Source organism: Diaporthe citri, assembly GCF_014595645.1.
Source record: "Diaporthe citri strain NFHF-8-4 chromosome Unknown scaffold_1, whole genome shotgun sequence".
In the NCBI taxonomy this organism is placed as follows: Eukaryota; Fungi; Ascomycota; class Sordariomycetes; order Diaporthales; family Diaporthaceae; genus Diaporthe; species Diaporthe citri.
In genome coordinates, this window is record NW_025064846.1 from 6075616 (window position 1) to 6096641 (window position 21026).

A 21026-nucleotide genomic window follows, 5' to 3' on the forward strand; every position below is an offset into this window, starting at 1 on the left:
ACTATATATATAAAAAAGTATTTAAGGCATGCTTTTTTTTCCTTAAAGTAAGCAATATATTATATAATTAAACTATAGCTTGCATTGCCTTTAGCTAAAGGTTAAAAGGTAAATTAGCCCTTAGTAATATAGCCAAAGCATATTTAATTATTGCTTTGCCAACCCTTTTTATAACGCTATTTGCTTTTAAGATTTAAAAGAAAGCGAGTTCCAAATTAATACCCTCTTATTTTACCCATTTAATATATTTAGTATTTATAAATTAGCTAATTACTATAGCCTTGGCATCTTATTTAATTTTATAAATATTTAAATTATATTACCATTTTACCTAGCTTTTATAAGCTTAAAGAGTGCTAAATACTTATTTTTAAGTCTTTAATATAAGAAAGAAAATGTAAATAAATCCTAAAAACTTATTTATTATTATAAGCCTATAATTTAATCCATTTAATGCTTATAAATAATAAAAAAGGTTTTATAAGATTTAGAAAAAAGGTTTTAAGCTCTTATCTTTTAACGGCCTGCGTTAAATTACCTTTTTAATAAAGGCTTTAAAGTAATTCTTATAATTAATTTATTTAATTCCCTTAAATTTTACGCCTTAGGTATATTAAATTAATAATTTAAAAGCATTAGCCTTTAAATATTTAAATTAAAGATATTAAAGGGTTATTAAGTCCTCTTAATCCTTATTTAAGTATTAAAAGGGCTTAAAAAGTTTTATTAAGTTTATTAAAAAAATTGCAAGCTTATATATACTTGCAATGCTTATAAGTATTTATAATAAAAGATAAAAATAAGGAAATTATAATAATATATATTTAAGAAAAATTAAATTATATTATTAAATAAGTTTAAGAAGAACAATGCTTTATTTAAGTAATTTAAAGCGCAATATTAAATTAATTCCATAATATTAAACGCTTAACTTCTATAGAAGCGCTTTTAATATTATATTAATATAAAATTTATTCATAATTATTATGTTTTCTAAAATTAAATCTTTAGTCCTTTTTCCATTTACTTTATATAATATGTTTTTAAAGCACCTTATTTTATAGCTTAAAACCTTTAGGAATAAGGTTCCTGCTTTAATAATATTTATCTTAATAGCTTTTCTAAAAATACTTAAAACTAAATAATTAATAAAGTTAATAAGGTAAATAATGCCGTAATTATTTAAAATTATACTTAAAGATAAAGAATATAGCATGGAATTTAGGGTTATATATATTTTTAGGGAATTAATTATAATTAATAATTATAATAAATTAATTAAAGTATAAATAAATTAATAAAAAGTTAATAAAAATATAATAAAGGTATTATTAATTAATTAGTTTTTTAAAATTAAGATTTAAAAAATTATAAGTTTGCTTTATAAGGAAAAATAAAATAAAAGGAGGAAATTAGGATATTATCCCTTAATAGCTTTTAAAAATATGCTTAAAGGGGTTTTTAATATTTTTAATAAGCTTTATATTTAATCTTTAAGTAAGAAGTTTTTTTAAGTAAGCTTTTAAATTAAATTCTTATAGCAATTCTTTTATAATTATATTTTAATCTTATTATATTTAAATTCTCTTAAAGGTATTTTTAGCTTTAGGATTTATTCCCTTAAAAATGCGAAATAAAGGCAGCGGTAATTAACGAGAGGCTAGGTATATTTCTTTTATTAATTGGTTTTTTAATAAGGGTATTTATATATTTTATTTTATTAATATAATTAGGATAATGCATTTTTATTTCTTAATTGCTTTCTTAATTAATTATTTTTTGTTTTAAAAGGTACTTTTAATTTTAATATAGTAAATATTATAATATTTTTAAAGGCTAATATAAGCTTATTATAATGTAAAAATGTTGTTAATCCTTTAAATAAGGTTTTTAAGGAATAAATGGATTTTCTTAATGCATTTTATTTAATAAGTTTTTAGTGCTTAAAAATTGCTTAATTAAAGGTAATGCATATTATAATTGCCTATAAGAAGTTATTTAAATTAGTAAATTCCTTAATTTTAAATAACTTATAAATATAAGCTTATAAATATAGATTTATAAAGTCTTAATATTATTATTGTAATTTAATACTTAATTTCTTTGCTTTTTTTAGGTATTATTAATATTAAGTTTAAAGAATATTTATTATGCTTAACTTAAAGAGTGTAAGGTTATTTTTAATATTTTAAATTATTTATTAAATAAAGAATTATTTTATATTTACTATTTTAATTAAATATAAGGAAAGAATTAAGCTAAATATTATTTTTTATATTTATTTTTAAATTTTTTATCTTTTATTAAATTTAATTACCTTATTAAGAGCTAAGGCAATTTATTATTAAAGATATTAATTATATTTCTTTTTTAATTTATTAAAGGATAAAGAAAAGAATAAAATAAGTGCTATTTTATCTTTTAAAAGCTTATTATTACTTAAACGCTTTTAATACTTATTATATAAGCCTTTTAAACATTTTTTTTCTTCTTTTTATATTGCATAAATTAAGAATTTAATTTCAAGATTATATTTAATTATTTAATAAAAGCTGTATTTAATGCATTAAGATTTATAAATTCTTAGCACCCTTTAATTTAATAATAAAATTATAATATAGTGAATTAAATAAAAAAGGAATAGATATTTAAATAAATTACTTAATTAATAAGGTTTTAAGAAACGTTTATAGCTATTATATAAATATATGCTTAAAAATAAAAGGAAATAAATAATATAAAATAAATGTAATTAAAATGCACTTTGCATAATTTATTTATAGTTTATAGAAAGGAAAGATTGTTTTATGCAAACCGAGCTTATAATTATGAAATAAAAGCAATGCTGTAATTACACGGCAATTATAATACCTATATACTTTAATATATCCCTTATTTTAAGCAGAATTTAATTAGCTGAAATATATCTTAAGATGCAATTAATATTGCGTATAAGGGTTAAACTTAAAACCTTTTTATAGATTAATGTTATTAAAATGGAAGAATATAAGGCTAGTGTGGTTGCTAATGGAAGATATCCTAGGGTTTTGACCGCTAGGCTAGCGAACCGGGCTTATAACTGTGGAATAAAAGCGACGCCGCAATTGCACGGCAATTGTGGTACCTATATACTTCAACAGATGAGGCTCGTCAAAGGCGTGCTTAATTGTCCAAGCATGTGATGTTGACACGTGCAAGACCCTGCATATTGTTTGTATACATCGCTTCCGGTTCCCGCTCCCCCGTGTGGCGCAACTTATGACTTAGGCCAGAATCCGTCTCGGCTGTCTGCAGTAGTCCGCGCCCGGAGGGCTCTGCCGTCCCAGCTGTGCGGTGCTATACAGCATGTGAAGGGCTCATTGTGTACTGCATCTTCGAGCAGAATGCCTAGGTTTTCTCTCTTCGGACAAAGTATACGCATCCGTCTCTCGGCGGACGCCGCCACGGCCTCGCCACGTCTTGCTTTGCCACTCGAAAAAGTCCGGCCCCTCACGGCCGAGAGGTGACAGCCTGATTCAGGCTGCCGCACGGTGGCTTGCCTCAACATCCTCCCAGGCCTACGCAGGCGATGCCGGCTTCCGGCCGCCGCGGGTGCCCGGGGGGAGACAAACAAAATAGAGCGTGGATGGACGGTGCAGGTGAGCTGGTCGGTCACACGAACATGTGCTCACTGCGTGTAGATGCCGGGGTAACAATATAAGACAGGCTCAGAGACTGGCCGGCTGGGACATGTTTCGACTGTGCTCAGCCGCCAGCAACGTCACCTTATGCTTGTCTGTCAGGTCTAGCCGTATTGTCTCGGGGTCGAGGTGACGAGGCTTCTGATTTCGGCTTCATGTCCGCCCCTTGGAGCCCGGAGGTGAACCTGGGAAGAGGGCTCAAAGAGGACTTACGTGGTCCATGATCAAACTCCTTCTTGATAACATGTGGAAAACGCGTGCTGATTCGACAGCGCACCTGACGGCATTGCGGTCTGGACCGAGGCCGACAACATGAGTCTGGACGAGGGTACGGCTACCTGCCGTAGATTACTACCCTTGCGAGGCCCTCCCCGATGTTGTGGCATGGCAAATAGAGGAGGATCACGCGAGGATGGCCAGGCGCATAATACAGGGAGGCTCAGTCGTGATACTGCCGCGCTGACGAGCCACACATACCAAGGTGGTCTTGTATACACGTCTTCTCAGACTCAGACGCGCGTCCCCGTGTGCTCGTCCATGTCTGAGTGGATCGAAGATGGAATCCTAAAGGGTCAAGAACTTGCTGACTCTGAATCCTTCTCGTTCAATGGTAATGTGTCTGCCATGGCTGTGTCGTATTGTCAACGGGTAATGCCTTGCCCGCTGCCCCGTCAATGGTGGTTTTTGTGATGGATGACATGACACGATGTTTGGCTGTCTGTGCTCAGTAATCTTCAAGGCTTGTCTAGATATCTATCTGATTATGGAATCAATAGCCCCCCCCCCCCAAGGCTATGTTCAGCGAGTGTAGCCGTTCCTTCGATGGATGATGTTGCTGCTCTTCTGATTCAAGATCAGTTTCTCCATGGAAACCCTCATGGAATGACGCGTTTGTGGCAGCCCAATCCTATCTTCAATTTAGTACACAGCAGACATTGCGTTACTAAAAAGCTGCTTCGTAAGAACCAACCTGACCCTGATCTTGATGGCCAGATGCAATTGCTGGAGTGGAACGAAACGACAGGCTCATACACGGCCAGGTCTCGAGAATTCTAAAGCTTGGACGGCATCGCCTTGGAGTATACACCGAATAAAATGTGCCATCAGGTAGCTCAACTTTCTTCCCAGACCAGCTGTGGACAGCCTCAGAGATCGGTAAAACACAGTGGTTCACCTCAAAATCCAATAACTGCACCTTACAAAGTATCTAGCATTCGGGTGCTGGATTCAGTATATTTCTATACTGTTTTGATACTTCTAGAGGATCTTCTGGATTATCTCATGCCACCGGTGTGGGTTTTCGCCGAAGCTACATGAGTATAGGGAGCGGCTGGACCATTCCTGCCACTAAAGGGATCTGGAGTCATTTCATTGTGTATGTTAATAGTATGTATCGTATGAAAGTATGATAAGAAGAATTTGTGTTAAGTTTTCCCTGCTAGGTCTTTCCACGGGATGATCAACCCGCCCAATGTCGTGTAACCACGGATCTTTGACCGATCTACAGCTATTCCTAATCTAACAGTCTGGGAGTAAGGCTCCAACTGCTCTACCCTGAATATGATAATACAATCTTCACCAGCTGATTCTGGTCCGAGCCCATTGTCTGGAAGTGCTCTCATCTCGTATCGATTCCAGGCACACATGATCTTTGCTTCACTTGCTTGAACTCCATAATGGCCAACGCCCCAGTCGACCAAAACGCGCTTCGCCTGGCGGTGGCCTTCAACCCCGATATGATGCGCTTCAACTGCTTCTTTGTTGCACTAGGACGAATTTTTGGCGTCGACAGCAAGGTCATCGCTACTTGGGTGCAGAAAGATGTGAATATCGCAGAGGTCAACAACGCCCGTGGCGCTGATCTCAAGAGTTGCGTGTGCCACCTTCGCCGACCCAAAGCGTGACTGTGACTGTGGTGAGCGCTGACCATTGGTACAAAACCAGTCCAGAAGGCCGTCCAAAAAGCCCTCGCGTCGCGAAGGCTCCAACTGACCCTCCTCTCGCTCGCCAACCCGCGCCACGCAGCTCTAAAGGCCCAGATCGACAGCCCCGGCCCGCATTCAAGCAAGAAGAAGCGCGTCCTCGAGGCCGCGCGTGCGGCCGGGCTTTTGGGACGCTGCTTAGCAATAGGCGCTATATCCCCCAACCGCGGAGCTCACTTCGTAACACTTGAGTACCGCCCGCGCCTGATGTCAGGCGGACGGTTGGTCGAGGCCGAGGAGTGGTGTCTGGAGTCGGACGGCCCCGTCGGCGCATGCAAGCACTGCAAGCCAGACCTAAGTGCGAATATTGATGAGCAGGAATGGATATGGCTGAACATCGAGGCGTGGACTGTGCGCGACTATCAGGCCCCGAATCTGGATTGTGAGGCCGCGCTGGAGGGTGCGCAGGTGCGCGTGGTGTGGGGGTCCAGTCGGACAAGAACAAACAAGCTTGTGCCTGACAATTGCAAGGAGACAAATCGCTGGGCTCTGGAAGCGGCTCTGGAACTTCCACGGCTTAGCGTCACCCCGGTGGTAAGATGGGACAGTAATGTTGCAGGCGGGGGCCGATGGTGGTTTGAGGTGTATCAGTATGGTCTGTCTCTCCTGTCCCTGGACCAGTTGGGTTGATTCTATTTGATTGCGTGCCCAGTGTCCTTGGTTCCGAATTCGATACAGGAGGGGCTGAACAAGGAGGTGCTGACCTATGTACAGGCCATTGGAGTAAAGGGCATTGTCTCGGAGACCGTCAGAGTAGCCTTGCCGAGCCTACTTGGGAACTACACAAAAGTATGGTCCATGCCGACCGTTGGGTTTATACGTTTGGTATGTCATGTGCGGACTATGCTTGATTGAATGAACTGCTCGGGTCCTCTGTGTAGGATCCCTGCTGACATATCTGCCTTCTTCAGACGACCCCGACGAGTTCGACGCTGACTGGCATGACTGTGAGGAGTCATGTCGAGCGAGACATAGTTGGCAAGGTTCTAGTTGGCATACTGAAAGTCCCGTGTGGATGGAGGGAGCAGCTACAGAGGAGGTCCAAATTAGATTGGATGAGAAGGATCAGCAGAGGCTATGCATTTCCTGAGACGTGCCTACACAGGCAAGTAGTCATAGGCTAAGAATTTTCAAGTTGTGCGCAAGTTCAGTAAATCTGTAGAAAAGGACTCATTCATGATGGCACGAAACTGAAGGAAAGATGGAAAACAAACAAACGAAAGGAAACAAAGACCCGAGAGACGCATGTGACACCCTATGGATCCCATCAACCGTCACCTCATGTGCTGCGTAGCGGTGTATCATGCTCCTTTTTCTGGACAGAACCCGGGGCACCCACCCATTTCCAAGCAGAAATTAAACTATTCTGCGCATCTCCGCTCTCCATTGCGCCATCAGAGCCTCAAAATCTGTCACTGCCAGGTTTTGACCCCGGGCGAAATCCCTGAGCGAAAGCACCTGTTCAGCCAGGAACTCATCCCGGTAGGCCGACTCTGGCAGCCTCCTACCAGGGCACACGTTCTGCCAGACAGCATTCCACTGCTCGGCATGCGACAGACGCCCATGGGGCCTCAGATGGAGTTGTTGGCGTTGATTCTCGGTCAGGTCGTTTTCGTGGTACCGGAGTAGGTGCTGTTTCACCGCACCCGGGCGCGTTAGACGCACGGTATCGCATTCGCGAAAGCGGATCGGGTTGAGGCGCCCAAAGGGGCAGGCGAACGTCCTGCCGACTGGCATCGTTGTGTTGCTCTGGGTTTGCGAGGAGGCGTTCGGAAGATGATCTCCAGCCGAGGACGCGAAGTTGGACATGCTGAGAAGATCCTCGGAGAGGTCTGTTGGCCACGTGGATGCGTTCATCCTGGAGACAGAAGTCCCGGCACAAGTACTGAAGTTCGGTGTTGTCATCCGTTGTAATAGTTCGATTCGCTTGGATAGCAGTGTGCTGATGTTTGAGCTGTACACTCGTCTCGCGAGCATCCCCTTCTCCAAGTGAAAGGTGCTGAAATGTGTCCGCAAGGCCGTCGGCGTCGGCGGCCACATTGGCCGCCATCTTGCCAGTCTGAGGAATACTGTCGATCCAAGAATCTATGTCGATGAGGCTGGGGCTGCCCTGGGGACTCGATACAATAGCCAGGGCCTTCGGTTCAGAATGGACTGCCTCTGATGAGTAGAACTCCCAGACGTCCGGCACTTCCGTGCTCTCGGTGCAAGTGCTGGATGCGTTGTCAGAGCAATGAGACATGGCCAAAAAATGTGGTCAAATGTTTGAGGGACGCAAAGGGTTTGCGTAGCTATATAGAAATCACGGTGTTTTTCAAGTGAAACTCTGAGAAGGGATGGGGCCTCACGCCTTTGGGTCTGTCACTTCAGGGCTCGACAGAACTCTTTATAGACTACGATATCGTCAGTATTCCAAGGTCATCACAGCCTCGTCGGCTTCATTACTCCTGCGTTCACTGGATCCGGGTGCCTCGGATTTCATGGGCCATGCGAGATTAGCTTGAGTACCCGTTCATAGACGTTTTCTGAACACAACTGTGAGGAGTTTGGAAGAAATTTTGTCTGAACAAGACTCTTGGGGGGACTGTCAGCTGATTGGCACAGATCTAATCTTGTGTACCCCCATGAGCGGGGGATTACCTACAGCGCCAGTTTTGGAGGTCTTCAGGGGCATTCCAACATGCTTGCAGTGGATGACCAACCAATTTGAGGGAAAAGAAGCATATTGTACCTTTTCGCTGCACTGGACCAGGCGCAGTAGAGACTGCCCCTTGTAGACCTCGGGTCACTCCCCGCTGCACTTTATGATCATGTCCCAAGATGCCAGCAACAAAACGCGACCTGGTTATTGAAAAAGCTTGTTGCTCTCTTTGATTCACGCCGTGTCTAGAGTATGTACACACTTTTTGTGTCCCCCAGATAGCACCTTCGTTTTCAGCATTCGAGGGAACGCCTGTCCGACCTGATATAACGCAAAATAGGTCTCTCTATGATGACTTCGCGTCATCGTACTTGGCATGTGGCTGATATGGGATCGGCGCGTGCGCGTAGATCTGTTGTGACCGCTGGTGGACGGGGATCTTGCCAGCGGCATCTGGGATGGTCTTCTCGAGTTTCTGTGATGGTGTTCGAGGTCAGCGACACGAAACGGGAGCATGGAATGCTACGCCAGCGGTTGGTCGGGAAATCGTGGGCTACGTACCAGGTTGTGGAATACGCATTTGTTCAGGCGCCACTCAGCTGGCCGGCACTGCCACAGCTGCTGGTTGTTGTTGTCCAGGCACTCGTAATGGGTGCGGAATTCTTCAAGGCAGGACTTGTTGATATCTTCGATACTGGAGTGTACGTTAGCGAGCGGCCCCCGAGTAAGGCATACAACTATCCGGTCGCCCGTCTCCCCGCCGACGCGCGTGCCCGTGACCATCGCGAGCGAGCACGGCACAGCGGAGCCCGTTTCGGAGTTGCTCGATGGGGCTTCGTAAGGTATGTAGTACGTACACGCTCCTCGCGCATCTGGTGACCCTCCGGCCCTCCTTCAGGCACTCGAACTCGCCCTTGCCGGGGTTCTCGGTCTTGCATTTCATGAAATCATCGTTGTAGTCCTTGCACCGGGCGCCGATGAAGAAGGAGGCTGACTGAAGGGGGGCAGAGCTGGCGCCGAGCTCCTTGACCTTGGGGATCGAGTCGGGGAGAGGGGTCGTGTCGATGAGATGCTTCTCACTGAATCTGTGGTTGACAGTTAGCCGGGCTGTTTCGAGATGCTGACTGCATTTTACAGGTGCTATGGAGGGGCTGAAGAGCTGGCCCAACCTCCCGGAGCTGATGAAAGGACCAATTGACTTACTGAGGGATTCGCGACGCCATCTCTGCGTTGTTTGGGCTCGGAGTGAGGCTGTAAAGTGTATAGACCCGCGGCTTAATGACGACGGTTGGCAGTGCCGGAAGTTGGGTGAGGTTTAGCAACTCGAATGAGGCACGGCTTGATTGGCCAGTGCTATGCGCTGATGTGGGTCTCTTGCGCTGCCTGCCCGCCCAGGTGCCCCAAGCTTTGAGTGTCCAACTACGACGGGGACCTGGACTTTTTCGAGCAGCTGGAGACGCGACCTCAACACACCCAAGTTGCTGCAGCGACATCTGATACCTGGCACACGCTCTTTGTATCGTGGGCCACTGCGCAACGCCTTCCTACCCAGGCGACAGCAACACATTTGTGTACACAGGATCATCGCAACCACCACATATTTGCTCCTTTGACACGTTCGGCGCAGCGGGAATGTGTTGATAGCTCTTTGTTTTTCTACACCTCGCCGGCGTGGGCGACTAAAACCCCCGCCACTCTCCTTCCACCTACGATCCCTCGATCCCACTTCGACCGGAGCGAAAGCGCTAGCTGCACTGTGTCGCGATGTCCCTCTTCGGTCAGCCCTCTGGCGGCGCCTCGCTGTTTGGCGGCGGTAATACGACCACGCAAGCGAACCCTTTTGCGCAGTCAACAGCAACCCAGCAGCAACCTACACAAACACAAAGCATCTTTGGCCAGACGAATAATCAGCAGCAGCAGCAACAGCAGCAGCAACAACAACAACAACCACAGCAGCAGCAGCAGCAGCAGGCTCCGCAGCTGGGTCAGTCCATTTTTGGGCAACCGCAGAACAATCAAGCTGCCAACCCAGTCTTCCAGCCTGGCGCTCAACCACAACCTTGTATGTGAACTTCCTTCTACGGCCCTCAATCAAGTAGGCTTGCACTCTGACCAAGCACACCACGGCCTTTGCGTCATCCTACGCTCGGGGCGACCAGAAATGGCTAACTTGCGGCTGAATCACGTAGATGGCAAATCCATCCCCGAACAGATGGCTCTGGTCCTCGCCAAATGGAGACCGAAACAGCCCGACTGTGTCTTCAAGTACTATTTCTACAACAAAGTTGACGACGCTCACGTCCCCTTCTACCATCCCGGCCAGGACGAGAACGCCAAAGAATGGGAGGAAGCACTGCAGAACAAGCCCGCACCTGGCCTGATGCCCGTGCTGGCCTCTGGTTTTGAGGCTGTCGCGGAGCGGCTTAAGGCGCAACGCGTCGCGGTTGGCCGCTTCAATCAGAGGCTGCACGAGATCAACAACTGTCTCGATGCGATCCTGTCGAAACATGACCTGGAGTGGAGTGTGCGGACGATCAACGCGAGGCGGAAACACGATGCCCTGCGCCGACGAACGCTGGTGCTTGCTAGGAAGGTGCAGGTTCTGCGAAATAGAGGCTACGCGCTTTCGGGCGATGAGGACGAGCTGAGAATCAAGCTGGAGAACATGGAGAAGAGTGTGCAGGACCCAGCAGTCAATGCGAGACTGGAAGAGCTGTGGAGTCGGTTGATAATGCTCAGAGAGAGAGCCCAGATTCTGCAGTCGGAGCTGCAGAAGAAGGGGCTGGGCGATGAGCAGGGCCTTGGTGAGGAAGTGGAGGTCAGAGTCAAGAAGGTAAGATCACACCGTTCGTGTCCGGAGACGGCTCGAAGCTGACATGATTTCACAGATTGTCGAAGACTACGAGAAGCAGCTCCAGCATCTCAAAAAGGAGTGCGAGCTGATCAAGCAGGACTTTGAAGAATGGGAGAAGGAACACCCCAAATAGAGCAGTTGGGAACCTTCCCACCGACAGCTATTAAAATGCTCCGACCAGGTCGAGCTAGTACTTTGGCTTGCGACTCGAAATTTTCAGCGCCACGACACCGCGATACCGCGATGCCACGATGGCTATTCGAATTGGAAACCAATTCTCGTTGATTAAGGGTCCTCTATGGAACGTCGCTGGGACACGTAGACGAACCATGGACAAGGAGCAGGAAGCACGAGATGTGCTGGGGTGTCTCGACCGTTGATATAGATGCTAGGTCGTCATCACTGTAATACCCTGCCTTTTTGTTCACGAGACGGATCGATTCGCTCGCAGACGATCGTCTTTCTGGACTTCAGAGGCGCCTCGGAGGCGGAAGAGACGTCAAGAGCGGCCATGATGGGCGGGGGCAGGCGCTGGCCTAAGGAACAAATATTATGAAATGGCGAAGACAAAGGTCAAGCTTCACCCAGATTCACATGTAGAGAAAGAACCTCCCTTGGAGCAAAACACTTGTGTTAACCTGCCGTCCAAGAGACGGATGTGATCTATTACAATGTATATATATAGGTATGTAAACAGTATGCCGCCGTCTGGTCAGCTTTCAAGAGACAGCAGTACCAGGCAGCTTCCAAGCAACCATGTCATCCCGCACGTCGAACTCGTTGACCTCCCTCGCGCTCTTAAACCCGCTCCTACCCCTTTCGCTCTCGATCGTAGCAGCCAAGCTCGACAGGCTCTCGCTCCGACCGCGCATCCCCGACGAGCTGGGCGGCCGCCCGCTGTCCTTGCTGCCGTCCCGCCGATGCCCACTCGGGGCACGGGGCCCGCCGTGGTGGTGCGGCGCGTGGTCATGCCTGGCCGTCACGGTGTGTGCGCTCTCCCCGCTGCCGTGCCGCGAGTGTTGCCTCTTCTGCCCGCCGAGCCCGCGCCTGTCGCTCGGCCGCAGGAACTCGTCGTCGCCGGCGCTGCCGCTGTCCTCGCGCCTAAAGCTCAGCCTCCTGCCGAACCGGGACAGCGAGTGGCGCGAGCGGTGGTGGCTGTGGTGGCCCCTAGGTGTGGCGTCACCGGCGGCTGACGGGGAGGCGACGGGCGAGCCGCCGTCGGGCTCGCCAAAGCCGTCGCCGCCCTCGAAGATGTCCTCTATGCACTCGTCGGCGGGGAGCTCGCCGGGCTGGCACGCCCAGCTGGCGGCCAGAGCGCGGCGGTACATGTCCTGAAGCTCGTAGATGTCCCGCGACTTGCCGTTGTTCTTGCCGAGCGAGAACTGCGCGCTCAGGTTGCTGCTGCTCGGGTCCTGCGTGTCGTCCTGCAGGTGCAGGTGCCCGAACTCGGCCACCCCCGAGTCCGCGGCTGCCGCTGCACCGCCGGCCCCGCCGGCTGCCTCGGCCACCATGCCTGCTATGCCGCCAAAAACGGCGGCTGTCTTGAGCGGCGGTGCAGAGAAATTGCGCTCGCCGTCTACCTGCATCATGAGGATGCCGATCTTGAGGGTACTGTTGATCTTGGAGTCCTGCATCAGATAGCGCCGGATGACGCCGTCTTCGACGTGCTGCTCCGGAGCCGGTTCATTTATCGAGGGTGCTTTGTTGTTAGTGGCCTCGTTGGAGGTCGATTTTGAAGGCAAGGCTGACGACGTTGGGCTGACGTTTGAGTCTGGGGTGATGGGCGTGTGTTGTGATAGACTGCTCCTCTTGCGGGTGTGAGACGTAGCGTTGACGTTCCCAGCAGAGCCATTGGTGGTGCTACCGACACTGGGGCCGTGGCTTCGAAAAGGTGCCTCGCGCACCACCGTCTCGCTCTCCTCGACATATTCGCTGAGGTTCAGAGTCACCTTGCCTAGCGTGATGGTCTCACTCCTCCCGGTGACGCCGTGGGTGCTGAACTCTTGCAGGACCTCAAACTCAATCAGGCATTCGGACAGACTGTTGTTCTTGTCGATTCCGATGCGCACGGGGATGACCTTGCCATAGCCGTACTCAACGCGGTGGTTGGCGATGGGGCACTTGGCGGTCCGCCCGCGGTGCTCGCCATGGATAGAGTGCGGTAGGTGCCATTTTATGAGGGAGACACCTTGAACCAGGGGTACGTTGTTAAGGTCGTAGATCTGGGCATTGTTAATTGCTTGAACAGAGACTACAGCTGGGTCGTGAGTATTCTTTTAAACCCGGACATATTCCACTTGCCTTAAGATGTACGTCGAACTTGGGCTGTAGGCTATGTGTTAGCTTATGATTCCCTTGCTAAAGATCGGCGATGTTCGATGGTGATGAGTTAATCAAAGAGGTGGATAGACTCACCCTGCGAGCCTTGTTGACTAAAGGCAGGTAGTTGACGTTAGTCCAAGCCATTGCTCCAAGGGAGTGCGGACAGCTAATGAGCAGATAGCAGCCAAACGGTCGTGCATGGGTCTCTAAGTTTTGAGGATGCGTATGAAATATGAAGTGGCGGGGCACGAGTTGGGTTAATCTCAAGAGGAATGTAGGCGATGGTGGTCACAAGAAAACAAGGCTGAAGTGACGGATAAGAGAGAAGAAAGCGAGTGAGACGGGTGAGACGAATGAGCGGGAAGGAGCGCCGGCAACGCAGCGCAGGCTACCAATCTGCCAGTGAGGGTGAATGGTGGTACAGAGGGCAGCGCTCCTTTCCCTTGGTTCACCTTGTCTCACTCAAGGAATGGAAAACGAAGGGAGGAACGGCGTGGAGAAATGAGTTTTTCTTGACATTGAGCTTACTGAGATGTGCCATCTTAGGCTGCTGTCAAGATAAGCTCGAGTGCAGGTGCAGATGCAGGTGGAAGGCGAATGGCCGCGGGAGGGCCCCCGGCCCTTTCTAGAGCTTATTATGGCAACTGTAATAGGTGCAGCAGTTCTGCCGAAACGAAAAGGTATTAATATCCGTATGGTATGTCGTAGGAGGCTGGCCTCAGTCCAGTCCAGGCCAGACTCTGGGTCCCAGACCTCCGGGAGGGCCGGATGACGGAGCCGTCGGTCTCTGTTGGTGCCGAGTGAAACACCGTCTGCGCGGGCCTGGTATCGTGAAAATAGATAAGCAACGCCGTAGGATAATGACAATGTCCGTGAAATGTCTGTCCAGGCCTCTCGAGAGGGTGTGACTGGTCTGATTCGATGAGATCCGGGGGCTGGCCTGTCTGTCAGCCTGGTTGCGACTGTGCGACACGCATCACGATCCCATGAACATGGACGAATGACGTTGGAACGAGCCGATCGGATCAGGGCCGCTAGCTGGGGGGGACGAGTCTCGAGTAACGACGTACAATTGCCAGCAGCGCCTCAACTACCTGAGCAACGAGCAGGGACGTCAAAGCAAGTTGCGGTAGATGGACATGCAAGTCAAGTCAAGATCAAGTCAAGATCAAGACCGAGAAAGGAGACGTCAGGACGCTAATGTAACTCGGCTGGATCATACACTCATCTTCCAATGTGACAGAACAGACCAAATGCAAGGCGAAGTGGGGCTCCTAAGATGGCCTCTCATCGTCTCCACACTCCAGGGTCTATCCAGGGACCTAGGCACTCTGCTCCTGCAGGGATGACAGTACCGTGGCGTGGTCATAGCTAAATTGGTAGGTACTCGGGTACTGCAGCTCCAACTTCCGATAAGATAAGACCTCACTCGACTTTTTTGGAGTCGCACGGCTCACTTGCAACTTGCACAAAAGTGTCAGGCACTGTCAGGTTCATAACTTGGTAAACTTACTTATTGTGAACAATCATGTGAAGGTCCAGGAAGAGCCTACCAACAGCATGGCCCCACAACCTGGGAACTCTGGAGCGAGGCCTGATACTGGCAACAAACGAAAAGACGTGCCCCAAACCCAGGGTGCTGGCCGCGCCTTCAAGCGCGTCAAGGTCCAAGATGCGCGTTCCATCCGGTCCCAGCCCGCGGATGCCGCCCTCAAGGACGGGGAACTGGATTTGCAGGCATTTCTGAACGCACGCCATTTCGAGATCGGGGCTCTCCAGGATGGAATGCGCAAGTCTAAAGCCCTCAACAACCGCCGGGCCTTCCAGCTCGTGCCGAGGGAGATGCGCCGCCGCACCGCCTCGCACAACGTGAAGAAGCTTCCCAAGCGGCTGCGGAATAGGGCCAGGCGGGAGCAGCTCCAGGACAACACACCTACCGTCGTAGCCGGGAAGAGGAAGCCGAAGACCACGAGGGCACGCATACGCCTGGAGTCGGCCAAACGACTAGGCATTCTGGCGGAGAAGAAACGAAAGCGCAAGCTGAGAGAGGCGAAGGCCAAGGCCAAGGCCGGCGGTGGCAGTGTTGGTGCTGGCGAGAAGGAGGAGTCTTCTGCTGCATTTAAACAGTTGATCGAGACAAGGCCAGCCAGACCAAAGATACGGAGAAACTTGTTGAACGACCCGCCAAAACCCAAGGCAAAATTCAGGAAACGCCAGATTGAAAAGACCTGGCTACCTACACATCTTTGGCACGCAAAGCGGGCAAGGATGACACCCCCCAAGGAGCCTTTGTGGCGATTTGCTGTTCCCCTGACGCCCAACGAAAAAGTCTACAGAATCACGCATCGAGCTTCAAGTGCGCAAGGCGCTGTGGTCTGGGATATGTCCTATATGAGTACCATCGGCTTGTATGGCCATGCCTCAGGCGTTGAGAGGACTTTGAGATCCCTAGGTCTGTCCCATGACAGCCTATGGGACGATCGAGGCAAGAAGTGGAGAGAAGGCCGGCGCAAGTGGTCAGGTATCCTCAGCAAGCAGACTGGCGGCGACGCAAGGAGACAGATTGGTCCTGCTACAGTCATATGGAACCCAGAATCAGTCGCCACTCAAGGGCTCCCTCCGGAGGTCGCAGACGCTGATTCCTCAAAAAGGCACGAAAAAGCCCAACGGCAGCTCTACATACGGCTGCATCCATCGTGTTTCCTGGAGGTTTTCAATATTCTTGTCGCCCTCAACAAACGAGAGCATCCACGCCTCTATGTGGAGGACCTTCGCTTTGAGATTGGCAGCATCGAGCTGATTGGTCCCGGTGCAACAGAGGTTCTCTCCGGCATTATAGCTTCATACCACAGCAAGGAAAGTTCCAAAGAGGCTCACGCGAAGCAATTCGAGTTCCTAGCCGCGAGTAGCAATGCGGCCGCGCCTCCAAGCGACATAGTCTTGGGTTTCTCTGCGCAAGATCCTCGTCTACGATATCCTCCGCGCACAGTACAGGCCCACATCTCCTCCGAAGAGCAAACCAATGGTTGTTCTGCATTCCAGGGCACGTCAGATGAGGCGAAGCCTGCACCGTTCCTTCTTTTCGACCGCGACGCCCGATTCAAAGCCTCCCTGTTCCCTTCGCAAAAGTCTCTCAACAGGCGGAAAGGCTCGAACCCACCAGGCCAGCCTTTGAGCGTCACTGCTGCAGACTCACCCTTCCCCGTTGTGCTATTCGCCTCTCGTAGCGTCGGTACGAAGCACTCGCAGGGTTCTTGGACGCTCCTTGCTCCTTACAAGTGTATCTTGCCCATATGGTATAGCCTGGTGCATTATCCAATGTCGACGGGTGGAAATCCCAAGATCGGAGGATTAAACGAGCTGCGGCAGGTGAGCTTTGAGCAGGGCCTGCCATGGTTTCCGGGTGACTTCCCAGGCACGAACGCCGGTGCCGACTGGGAGCTTGAGCAGCGGGCGAAAAGGAAGGCGGACTGGGCCAAGAGACCCAAGTCGAAAAGGGTCGCGTGGGAGTCTCTTGACCTAGGGGCTGGTCGTAAGGGAGAAATCGGCACTGGTTGGGCATGCGAGTTTGAGAGGTTATTCGGACTGCAGCAACCTGAAGAGGATCCCTCATCCGAGAACAAGGACCAGAACTCCGATGAGGTTGTCTTGAACGACCCAGAGAACAAAGACAAGATGGATATCGATGGAGCAGAAGCCGGATCCGCGCAAGACGATCCATCGAGAACCGCCGAGCGAGAGCTGACTGTCAAGAGACAGTCACCAAAGGTGCAAGCGCCTCATCCATTGACGCTCATCAACCATCTTTCCAAACGTGCTTTCAACACCCTAGTGTCTGCTACAAGCAATGAAGCTCCGCCGCCATATTCTATAGTCACTGTCAAAGTCACAATCCTTGGCCGTGGCGTCGCCGGGCCATGCGCTCGCATCTACCGCCTTCCAGCCCGAAAGGATACACCACTCACCCCTGCTACCCAGCCAGAAGTCCCGGCGACGCAGCCTCCTTCACAGAGTAAGGAACTCCCAGCCGACCTTCGCGACCAATGGCTCGCCCAGATCCACGGTCCTCTGACCAAAAGACACACAACCTCGGAAAAGAATGGCACCCAGCCCCGCCGTTTCCCTGCCGGCGCAGACTTTGAAACCCAGAAGCTCCTGCTTGCGCAAACACTGTTGACGAGCAAGGCCCCTTTCCCGCCGGAGAAGGTCCCGGGCGGCAGCGGTGACCACCCTTTTGTGCCTGGTGAGGAAGACCTCATAGGATACGTGACCAAGGGGGAGTTCTGCCTCGCGCAGGGACAGGCGGTGGCGGTTGGGAGTGTCTCCGCTGAGAGGGCACTGGAGGCGTTGCGCACTGGCGGCGAGGAGGGAAGGATATGTGTGGTCAGGAATGCTGGGGAGGAAGTTGGCTGGGTGGCTAGATGGGATATAGTGTAGGGTAGCTCGGTCAAGACTAACCTCCTCTGCTATCTATAAGTATTGCTCAGCCGAAGATGAGCCTGTTTCTGGGTCCAGAGAAAAGGAGGCTCAAGAGTGAATGAGTCGAGAATGCTCACAAAAATCATTCATTGGTCTTCCACCGTCTTGTTGATTTAGCACAATTCCACCCGCGGCAGGGTGCGTGGGGCCGCAACCGAGACTGATCAAGACGAGTATGCCCACGAAGAGACGCATTCGCTACCTAATCAGCGCCGTGTAAGAGTCTGGCTTGTATATGCCTTGTTGGCTGAAGACAAAGGCTTCGTTCCTCTACTGCAAGCCATCCCAAAGTTACCACCGAGTCCCCCCTCCCCCTTCGCAAGTGTACTTCTTCTACATGTTCTGTGTCCCAAGTTCTGAGTAGGACTGGGATGCAGCACTAGAGCTGTTCCAGTCTACCTAGGTAGACTGACCACAGGGATCACGTAATTCGTTAGCAACATATGAGTGTGTTGTTTCTAGTCGACTGGTGCGACTATCGCCCCGAGCTTGTTCGCAAGGTATCTGCTCTAATTACCTTTATACTCTCCAATGTACAGAGAATTGTGCGGAGGGACAACAACTGCCATCTGGGAGCAGGTGTGGTACAGTACCTCCTATACATATTTGGACCATTCGGAAGTCGAAATGACATGTTACTTGCATATGCCGATGAATACAAGAAGGTGCTTCATAAAGTCTAGGCATCCAACCAATTCTATGGCATCATCAGGTTCAACAGACATCCTGCATGCCAGCTTGGGTCTAGAGACCAGAGCCTTCTGCAATCTCGTGGATTCAGAACTTTGCATCTCTTATGAAGCTGGGAGAAAGACTCCATAAATTTCGTAACTGAGAACAAAGTGATTCGAGCTTCCTTGCTCATAAAGCTGCAATCAACGAAGTTGAGCCAATACGATGACGGATCCACGTGAGCCACTCAATTGTTCACCTGCGAATACTGACACTCAATCCTAACCAGTCAACCAAATTTCGGTCATCGCAAGTTTTGCTGGTGTTCTCACTTACACGGGTGGAAAGTGCCACAGAGAGAGAAATAAACATGTTTTTCTTCACATAACATTAGCTTTTACTTCAACTTGCTTGAAGTTTACATCGCTCAACTATTCAAAGTCATTTGTTCCTTTTCCAAACTTACCGACAGCATAGACAATTAGGATCATTAATGCCGTAACAGTATATTCATTTCTAGAGGAGTCGATTCACAGAATTACCAAATTCTTGATTTCATCACCAAAATGGATCTGAGTGAAGTTTACCTCATTATCAAAGCTTGCACAGCCCAGCCTAAAATAGCTCAAGCAGGAGGTTACTTCGCGCTCTATAAAGGAGGCCCATAAGTTGAAGCTCCACATGGCTCCAGTAGTCGATAATACTCATTCATCAAAGACGCGGCTTTTCTCGCCCATTTGCACGGATCGCCAATCTCAATTACTCTACCCGAAGGACAAGGAATAAGGAGTCGCTCACTACTCAAGCACCCACTATATGTTACCAGTAGGCAATGGGCTATGCTAATGTCATTATCTTTTTAAGAGCGGCTGAAGCTCATTAAGGGTATTCGGCCGATTCGCGGCTCGCAGCCGGGCTTTTCACCATGGTCACGGCGGCGGTAAGATCAACATGCGCGCCCGGCCAAAGACCCAGACTCAAAAAGCCGCAACAACCTCCTGGATTGGGAAGTTCATCCACTGTGCTAAAGATGTCCGAGGCGCCGGCCTGTTCGCGAGCTAGCGCCCCCGCCTACCTGACAGTCTTCGGCTCCGAGAAGCTGACATGCGGGATCGAAGACGCTATGCGGCGAGAATCTCACAACCACGTGCACGATTCAGATCGACATCCCCGTTCTTGCATGCGCACTCCATGCAACAGGCGGGCCGTGGTGGGGACGAGGACTTAGATCTGGGTGGGAATTGGCGTGCTGAAATGGGTCAACGTCCGTCTGACTGAAGAGCCAGGCTCTGGACTCTGAACCTTGGCTGACGGGACCTGAGCACTTGGACATTTTGTGTTTTCATCCTGAGGTGCACGCGAGTCTTCTACACAGCTGGGCAAAGAAGTTGTCGTCCTTGGATCATCGTACAGTGCCCCACGATGATGCAGTCGGGACACAAGGTAGTATTCTGGCCATGTTACCCACTCATTCGCAACGCGTCCCACTGTAGCTGTGTCAGGTGCGAGACAAAGATTCATCATCTTGGAATTCTTGGAGGATGAGATGGCTTCATGGGCCGATGGTAGAGTCTTTGCCCACAGTGAGTGTGTTTGTGGCAGTGCCTCCGGCTGGATCGATGCAACTATAATCCACCGTTTCTGAAACCCATGATGAATAATGTTTCATTTCCTTGACAGGGCTTAGCGAAACATTATACCCGAGACATTACTCGTATGTGTGTAGTATCACTCTTGGTCTGGGAACAGAAGCTTCATGGTGCAGCCACCCATTCTTAGTATGGAACCGGCTGTCTCTCGATTCGTAAAGAGCTTCAAGCTCGGTAGACTCTGCAAAGCCTAGACGGACGGCCGGAAGAGCATGCATTTCGAAGAGGGTCGAAGAGGGTCGAAAGGAGAAAGGGGCAAGGACGGAGGGCATGTGCATCCAAAGCATGATCCCCAGACATGCATATTGCCCTGGGGCATGTGGTAAACAGAGCCATGCGCGACCTGCGTCTGCAAGGCGACCGGCAGAAGAGAGAGAGAGAGAAGTTTCTCTCACCGTTCCCCGGTGTCACCGTTGCAGTAGCGCTGCAGCTGCCAGCAGATCGTGCAGCACCGTACGAGTTAGCGCACGAGGACTCGAAGGAGCTGAAAGAGGGTCCCCCACGGAGCCGGGGTGCTCGGCAGGAAGCCACCCTGGCCAGCAATAGCAACAAGCGGCGGTGGATCGCGAGATGCATGGCCATGTGGCGTGGCTATGTGCGCAGGCCACGCTGCGTGGGCTCCCTCGCCTCACGCCTGCTGCCGGCCGCAGCACTGGATCTCGTGGGACACGATCAGCAGGAGCGGAGCCCATTCCGTCTGCGCTTAAGCTTCACGGGAAGAAGCCGTGAAGAGATTGTCTGACTGTC

The 21026-nt window shown here is 49.4% G+C and overlaps 7 protein-coding genes across 7 annotated transcripts; 4 read left to right on the top strand and 3 right to left on the bottom strand.

Annotated features, from left to right (window-relative positions):
* Positions 1–5356: 5356 nt before the first annotated feature.
* Positions 5357–6786, top strand: INS49_001605 (uncharacterized protein; the record flags this gene model as incomplete). The annotated part of the gene is made up of 5 exons (XM_043162430.1): positions 5357–5549; positions 5625–6070; positions 6134–6196; positions 6377–6487; positions 6574–6786. The coding sequence occupies 5 exons, from the start codon at positions 5357–5359 to the stop codon at positions 6784–6786; spliced, it is 1026 nt and encodes a 341-aa protein (XP_043030936.1).
* A 232-nt stretch (positions 6787–7018) lies between these two features.
* On the bottom strand, positions 7019–7904 carry INS49_001606 (uncharacterized protein; the record flags this gene model as incomplete). The annotated part of the gene is made up of 2 exons (XM_043162431.1): positions 7019–7520; positions 7549–7904. 2 exons carry the CDS (start codon positions 7902–7904, stop codon positions 7019–7021), a joined length of 858 nt encoding a protein of 285 aa, XP_043030937.1.
* A 745-nt stretch (positions 7905–8649) lies between these two features.
* Positions 8650–9526, bottom strand: INS49_001607 (uncharacterized protein; the record flags this gene model as incomplete). Its single annotated transcript, XM_043162432.1, has 4 exons — positions 8650–8778; positions 8865–8997; positions 9161–9388; positions 9507–9526. 4 exons carry the CDS (start codon positions 9524–9526, stop codon positions 8650–8652), a joined length of 510 nt encoding a protein of 169 aa, XP_043030938.1.
* Positions 9527–10067: 541 nt separating this feature from the next.
* On the top strand, positions 10068–11290 carry INS49_001608 (uncharacterized protein; the record flags this gene model as incomplete). The annotated part of the gene is made up of 3 exons (XM_043162433.1): positions 10068–10365; positions 10493–11136; positions 11192–11290. The coding sequence occupies 3 exons, from the start codon at positions 10068–10070 to the stop codon at positions 11288–11290; spliced, it is 1041 nt and encodes a 346-aa protein (XP_043030939.1).
* Positions 11291–11876: 586 nt separating this feature from the next.
* Positions 11877–13623, bottom strand: INS49_001609 (uncharacterized protein; the record flags this gene model as incomplete). The annotated part of the gene is made up of 3 exons (XM_043162434.1): positions 11877–13379; positions 13471–13482; positions 13573–13623. The coding sequence occupies 3 exons, from the start codon at positions 13621–13623 to the stop codon at positions 11877–11879; spliced, it is 1566 nt and encodes a 521-aa protein (XP_043030940.1).
* A 1416-nt stretch (positions 13624–15039) lies between these two features.
* On the top strand, positions 15040–17916 carry INS49_001610 (uncharacterized protein; the record flags this gene model as incomplete). The annotated part of the gene is made up of 1 exon (XM_043162435.1): positions 15040–17916. The coding sequence occupies one exon, from the start codon at positions 15040–15042 to the stop codon at positions 17914–17916; it is 2877 nt and encodes a 958-aa protein (XP_043030941.1).
* Positions 17917–20613: 2697 nt separating this feature from the next.
* INS49_001611 (uncharacterized protein) lies at positions 20614–21021 on the top strand (the record flags this gene model as incomplete). The annotated part of the gene is made up of 1 exon (XM_043162436.1): positions 20614–21021. One exon carries the CDS (start codon positions 20614–20616, stop codon positions 21019–21021), a length of 408 nt encoding a protein of 135 aa, XP_043030942.1.
* Positions 21022–21026: the final 5 nt, after the last annotated feature.